This window comes from Bombus fervidus, chromosome 17 (genome assembly GCF_041682495.2).
Source record: "Bombus fervidus isolate BK054 chromosome 17, iyBomFerv1, whole genome shotgun sequence".
In the NCBI taxonomy this organism is placed as follows: domain Eukaryota; kingdom Metazoa; phylum Arthropoda; class Insecta; order Hymenoptera; family Apidae; genus Bombus; species Bombus fervidus.
In genome coordinates this window covers 1,296,212-1,303,899 of record NC_091533.1, presented here as the reverse complement: position 1 = coordinate 1,303,899, position 7,688 = coordinate 1,296,212, and the positions used below count along the sequence as shown (strand labels likewise).

The following is a 7,688-nucleotide window of genomic DNA, read 5'->3' as shown; positions in this document are numbered from 1 at the left end:
CACACACACACACACACACACACGTATACATCATACATTCAATAGATACGAAAGCACGATAGAGACGAAACTGCTAACGTGGTAGGTAGTGGTTAGACACACAGAGAGCGCGGTAGGAGGCCAAGCGCTGGCTTGGTGTTCAGAAGCGGTGTTAACAAGGGCTACAGTGAACTTCGCTCGACGACATGATATTCGCGAGGCTCGTGTACAGTCTACGATAATCGTTTGTACTCAAACTAAAAAAACCATGAGTGTTCAACACGATCATACACATATACAAGACTATTATATACTATATACGTACATAAAATTATGTATTATACATACACATAATTAAGAGTACAATGCTCTGTATGGTTACAAAGCTGCACAATAATATACATCTTTTATAAGTGCTATCTTCTCGTGTTTACATACTCGTACAGTTAGAGTGTACATGTATAGATGTGTGCGTGCGTGCGCGCGCGCGTGTATTTGTGTGTGAGAGAGAGAAAAAAGAAGCAAGGTGGAGTATTTGTATCGCAAAAACGACGTTCCATGGGTGAGTGGGGAGGAGAATACAGTCTTGTCATAAGAAGTGCCAGTCTAAACAGTAATATCCAGACGAACTAATATCACGTGTAGACTGTGAATGATTCTTTCTCTTGTCTGTGTATAATCGATGTATGTATTACGCTGATAATTGACGTACGATGTCATAAAGAATAATGCGTGTCTTTTCGAGTAGTCGGTGTCTCGGTGCGATCGATATTACTCGGTCGCGATGTACCGAGTCGATTTATTCTCCAAGAGTGTCACTCGTCCTGGTGATTATGTTCATCGATCGAACGTATCGTCGATATAATTACTGCAACAAATAGCATTAACGAGAATATTTAATTGGTTGTGTCGGTAGTGGTCATACGGTAACGACCGAGAGTGGTCAGTGTAAAGTGTAGAGTGACAGTGGCGACGACGGTGGCGGTGACTGCGACGGCGGCGGCAGCGACAGTGGTGGTAGAAATAGCTGTGGCGGTGGCGGTCGAATGGCGGTCGCGATCGCGATAGCTACTATAGGTGACGGTGGATACGATAATATCGCGGACGGTGACGATAGAAACGAACGCCAGTGATAACCAAGCTCGCGACACAATGCGCGTACATCGCTCCAGAGAACGTAAAACTGATATGAAAATAACGTAAAACATGGGAAAATATGCAAATGAAATCAGCGAGAGGTAGAAACGGAGCGAGTTGCGAAGAATAATTTCATCGATAGTGTATTTCAGTAGTGTATTGGTAATAAATGGGAAATTAAACGAGAACAAAACATTATACAGATTATACGTATATTGGTAGTGGAACGTACTGAAGGATTGAAAGAGAATTATCATGTACATGGAGGTTCCGTTGCGATGGACAATAGACTGCGGATAATATAATATTACAAGGGGAGAAGACACATGAACGGGTTAAGCTTGTTCCCGAGTGAAAAAACAGAAGCAATGAAGATGGGACATAAGATGAACACTTTGTATCTTTAACCGAATGTTAAGCTTTTCCGTATAATGAGGAACGGGAGCTAATACGTCGAATTAAATATTCGGAGAGTGAACGTATATATTGTGGGTGTAAATACGCCTATATTATGAGTCGTACAAAATAGCGTGGTATGTCACGAGTCTCGGGAATTTCGTGTGAGTCTGTTTTATCTTCTGCAATTCTTTTCACGTAGATACGAATAATGGAGACGTTATTGCCGGGGAATACGAACAGTCAATCGTATAGCCCGCAGCTGAAGACCGTGTTGAAGACATATCAGTTATCCGCTGTGAAAAGCTTACAGGGTCCGAGCTCAGCCCTGCTTGGTATGGACTGCAAAAGTTTACTGCAGGAACAACCTTGTTACTCTCCCAACCGATCGAGTAGTTGCGTTATCGACTCCGAACAGATCTCCAAAGACACTGAAAAGGACAATAATTCGTCGGTGACACCTATTGGCCCTTGCAAAGTTCGCAGAACTGATCAACCACTCGAAGATTCTGACGAAGACCCGCAATTGGAACGATCGAAAAATATCTGTGAAAAGAGAGAATTGGAGTTTCAGATACCCATTTTAACAGCTCCAGACCAAAGTTGTTCTGAAAGATGTGAGACGATCTTGGAGGGCGAGAGAATATCGTGTTTTGTTGTGGGAGGCGAAAGGAGGTTATGTTTACCACAAATATTAAACACTGTTTTGCAAGAATTTTCTCTTCATCAGATCAATCAAGTTTGCGATGAGTTGCAAATCTATTGTTCACGATGTACCAGAGATCAGTTGGAAGAACTTAAGCATTCAGGAATCCTACCACGCAATGCTCCTTCCTGTGGCCTTATCACTCAAACAGATGCCGAAAGGCTTGTCAGTGCTTTACTACTACGGACAGAGTCGTGCGATCCCTCTCAGATTGGTAACCAAGATAACATCGACAAGAAAGGATGTACTAAAAATGACAACGATGAAGAATCCATTGTCAAGTTTAAGGTGTATCATGAGTGTTTTGGAAAATGTAAAGGCATCTTTGATGCGAGTTTATTTGAGTCAGATGATTCAGTGTGCATAGAGTGTATCGAATGTGGCTGCCAATTCTCACCTCAACGTTTTGTCAGACATGCTCATAGATCTCTTGAAAATCGTACGTGTCATTGGGGCTTTGATTCAGCAAATTGGCGGTCATATTTGTTGCTTTCACGAGATCAAGAACATTATAATAAGTCACTTACTTTGTTTCGAGAATTGAAGGAAAAACATCTCACATTGGGTTCCAAGCGAAAATCAGAGGTATTGTATTTCCATATTGTTTTCATAAAAATACTAATTCCTAAATTATTTTATAAGTAATATAATAGAGAGGGAGAATGATATTATATTATATTCACAAAATATCTAATTTTACATGAAAGAGATTTAAATGTCAATTAATATTATGATTTCATGATACTGCTTATATATCAAAAAATAAACAGAATGGAAAGAAGAAAATAAAGAACCCTTTTACAGTTGCGGCATGATTCAGAAAAAATAAAACGAATTAGGAAGGATATAGGAAGAGAAGATTGTCCAGGAATTTATAATGGAAATGGCTTAGGCATGTATCATCCTGTATCTCAGGTAGCCAATGCAACTGATCCATATCTACAAATGTCATGGGCAGTCTTTGAATTAGCAGCTAGAGGAGCATCAGCTTTTAGACCATGGAATACTACAAATACTTGCAAGCATAAGGATAAGTAAGTATATTAAATGAATACAGTTAAGACAATTTGAGATGTTTTATAACATGCTTCTAATTTTTCACAAACAGTTCATCGTTGGTGCCTGCGTATCTCAGTCGTGGTCCACCTGTACTACAACATCCAGAGCATGTGGTTCCTCTCTCTGAATGCAAACGTTTTGAACCACACTTTCAACCAAATGTAGCCTTAGCACCTATACCTGCACCATCAGTGCCTGTAGTACTTCCACCATCTGCTCACCACCAACGACGACATCATCATGATCATAAACGTTATAACCATCACACATCGAGTTCTAACGAGAAGAAAGAAGCTTCATCGGATAATGTCAAATCTGAGAAAATATCCCCTAGTTCTGGATCTAGTATTGGTGTATATTCTGCATTCCCTTCTTACACACCTGGAAGCAATCAAAAAGAACTGCCTCAAAAAACTAAACACGAAATGGGTGAAGAAGAAGAAAGTAGTGCTGCTGTAACATCGTCTACGATAAATATAGAACCACCTTTGGCTGAAATTGGAACCTCTTCACTGGAAAGTGATTCTGATTCGGAAGGAACGGCAGCGATAGATTTGGAGGAAAGGTTATTAGCTTTGGAAGCACCACAAGATGTTTTGGAAATGGCGCGACGCATAGTTTTAGAAAATGCACAATTACGACGTCATCGACGTTCGGATGCACGTGAAATATTACGATTACGTAATCAATTGCAAATGCAGCAAATACAATCATCTAATGATGGTGATAAAAAGGAGGAACCAACAAACGCAGCGAGTGCAGCAGATAGTACAGAAGGTAGTGAAGAAACGGAAGCTTTATTACCATCAAATAATAAAGAGTCTGAACCTGTTGTTCTAGCTGTTAGTAAAGAATAAAATCAGTGATTAGAGTTTTTTAAATTATTTAATACAAAACTGCTCAGCAATTTTTTGCAACGCTCATCTTTTATTGGATAAGCATGCATTAAATTTAGTACTAGTTATAATAATGATAATGATGAATTCTAAATAAATAAAAACTGTTTAGGTTATGTGATAAATAGAGAGCCTTTAACATTATAACCATTAATTTGAAATTTTTATTGTAACCATACTTTGATTATGTCGATTTTAATTAAAATCGAATGTAGATATTGTAATATAGAGAAAAAGTAACATAAGTTAACCAAAATTTACCATGCCATTTAATATAATTATACTTAATAGCCTTTTTAACATGTTCCGTGCCGCGTGGGGCGTATAGGCCCCACGCTGAACTTCCTGTCCAAGGCATTTGGAATTTTAGTGGAATAAATGTTCAATCATGTGTTTGTTAAAACAATTCCACAAATTAAAAAATAAAACAAAAATTAAATTTATTGCTTTGATCTCTAATACGTCATAAACAATACACCCCTTTCTTGATAATTATGTTATTTTCACTATTATTAATATTAAAATATTAAAAAAAATTTAAGGCATAAGCAAAACTATTAATCGTAATAACGTGGGGCGTATATGTCTGACGCGGCTTGAATGGAAAGTAACAAAAAATCAGTCCGGCACGGAACGTGTTAAATAGATTTCCTGTGCATATTAAATATGCCGCAAGATTTTTATGATCATTCGTTTAATTGTAAAATTAAACAGTGGTCAGAAAATACGAGATTAGATTGCTTTCCATTTACTTTTTTATAGTCATGATTGCATAATGTAAATATGATTCAAGTACCATAGATGTATGTTTATATTGATAATATTATCATGCAAAATATTGCTAAAGTACAAAAAATCTTTAGGTGCTATATTATTATATTAGGAATGTTCTAAGCAAAAATCTAGGTGTATTTCAGCAGTTCGTATTACACCAGAATATCAGAAATCTCGATTATGTTCTAGTTATTGTTTTTATAGCGCGAAACAATAATAAAATTATGTTTTTCGCTAGTAATCTTCATATTTGAGTGATTATGAATAAAATAAGTTAATTATTTATACATTTCAAAATTATAAAATTATTATTCAAGCGATATACTAAATCGAGGAAATTTAATTTATATAAAAAAATTATTAACTTTTTGTATGTTTAGTTATTCTTGTATTATAAAAAAAACTTAATTCCAATCATGAACAGTTGGATAAAGAATTGAAATGAATATTATTTTATAAAAAATGCGTAAAATCGTGTTATGTATATTTTCTCTCTCTCTCTCTCTCTCTCTCTCTCTCTCTCTCTCTTTTTATCTATCTTTTGATATCGATATTTATTTGTGACATTGTATCTACATATCATTTTAGTTATATGTAAAATTAAAAGAATTTGACCCTGTGGGTTTTAAAACATTAAATGTGATTTATTACAAATATTTTTACATGATCAAAAATTAATTTGTATAGAGATAATACAATTAATATTTATAGAGAATTCTGAAACGAAATTACAAGCACAACTGATTCTTATTCAATGTTCTTTTCATTTTTATTTGCTATAATAGCATGTACATGCAATAATAGACGCAACACATTTTTTCCAAGTATCCTTGCAAAACCAACACTGATTTAGAGATGCATATATACCTAGAAATACACACTAGATATCTAAGAATAAAAGAATACGCGAATATAAAAATATAAAGGTATACATCTTTATATAATATATATCTTTATATTCGTATATGTTATCACCATATATTTCTTCTTAATCTTATTAATTTAAATATTTGCGTATTCCTTTATTTTCTTAAATCTTTTGTCACTGTTTTATTTGTTCCATTTCACAATATGTAAAGTGAAGCATAATTTAAACCTAAATTTAAACTGAAATTTTGAAAATTCAGTGTACTCTTATTAAATTATAACAACATGAATTTCTCTCTTCTTTTAAAGTGCTAGTTAAATATTTTAAATGTGTAAAATATTTTAAAAATTAAACATGTATTAGAAAGGTTGTTTTATAAGCTTTAAAAGCTTTTTGTATCAGGTACATATTAGAACAATATGATATAAATCTTACACATATTTACATATGATATAGCAAAGGAAACAGTAATTATATATTTGTGTATTTGAAATATACATATACACATATTTCGAGACTGCTTCGGAGATCTCTTATCACGTACATTTTTCTAATGTAACAAGAGTGCCAGTAATTCTTGTATCATATTAAAGCACAACGCATTAAGAAATTTCCATTTTCAATTTTATTATTCATAAAAAAACACTCGCTTTTTAAATCTAAGTAAATCATAAATTTTCAAAGCAATCTGTTAGAGAAAGGAAAAAATTGATAAAAGTGTATAAATACAATTGATAACGTAGGATAAATGCATTCATAATTATACTCCATATAACATTTGATCAATAAATAAATATATATATATATATTTATATATATGACATATATATATGACATATATATATATATATATGACATGTATGTTACATCGTATTGTTGTAATAATATAAGCATCCCACCTAAGGTGAACAGTGTAATAATTTATGATTTTCATACACTCGGTTTATTATAGAATAACTAGAATATTGTGGTAAATAGTACATGTATGAATCGCATAGGAAGGTCGGTTTTTTTGCATATATCTGAGATCTGCGTATAAAAATTTCGATAAAAGAATCATGTAACTGCCATGACTAAAGATGTATTTTAATTTCGAATGGGTGATGTATTTTAAGTTAAAAATGGGAAGTTTACAAATAAATACATAATATGCGACGCCTGACTTTATTAACATTTATGCACGAAAACGCGTTAATGTGGATTTCGTTCGTTCGAATAGATATTATTCTGCCAGTTGGCTCTTGAATTAATTAAGGTGATTTATAAAAAAATAAAACGAAATGTTATTAAGTGTTCCGTAAATAAGAAATATCGTTATTGTTATAATACATTTAGTTCAATTTGGAAAAAACGAGAAGACATAATCGCGTGCGCGGGTGAATAGTAATTGTAGTATAATTATTGCATTATTATACGCATACGATCAATATTGTGCGCAATATTCTATTCAATATGCGTATATTAATACATTAATATTAAAAAAACTCGTTCGATTCTCATTTCAAATGCTAGGCTATAATAGAATTCCGTGCTCATGTTAGATGTAGATATGAAATACCAATCGAACGAGTTTCCCATTGTTTTCTCTTTATATATCCATGAATCCAGGATTCAAGAAAATAAACTATTGAGCGATAGATAAAGCGTTCATTATGCTAAATATTCAGATGCAATAAAACATTATTATTCGATGCAATTTATTTCATAAAATTAAACGACCTTATACGTGATAATTATAAGATAGAATATGCGTAAAATATTGCTTTATGATCGAATTTAGTGATAATAACTAATGTGTTTATTGATCCTTGTTAACATATATAAATAGTGTGTACACTCTTTTGAGGATAATAGAACGTTTTATTTCAGACTG

General features: G+C 33.5%; 1 protein-coding gene across 1 annotated transcript; it reads left to right on the top strand.

Moving 5' to 3' along the window:
• The first annotated feature begins 97 nt into the window (after nt 1-97).
• LOC139996205 (uncharacterized) lies at nt 98-4,616 on the top strand. Its single transcript, XM_072020409.1, has 3 exons — nt 98-2,803; nt 3,023-3,252; nt 3,327-4,616. Exons 1-3 carry the CDS (start codon nt 1,724-1,726, stop codon nt 4,132-4,134), a joined length of 2,118 nt encoding a protein of 705 aa, XP_071876510.1. The 5' UTR covers nt 98-1,723; the 3' UTR covers nt 4,135-4,616.
• Nucleotides 4,617-7,688: the final 3,072 nt, after the last annotated feature.

Bases quoted from the DNA above. Each gene is read 5' to 3' on its own strand.
- LOC139996205 (XM_072020409.1), top strand. From the start codon at position 1,724: ATGGAGACGTTATTGCCGGGGAATACGAACAGTCAATCGTATAGCCCG. The intron at 2,804-3,022 runs GTATTGTATTTC...ACCCTTTTACAG, and splicing joins GTTCCAAGCGAAAATCAGAG to TTGCGGCATGATTCAGAAAA. The intron at 3,253-3,326 runs GTAAGTATATTA...TTTCACAAACAG, and splicing joins ACTTGCAAGCATAAGGATAA to TTCATCGTTGGTGCCTGCGT.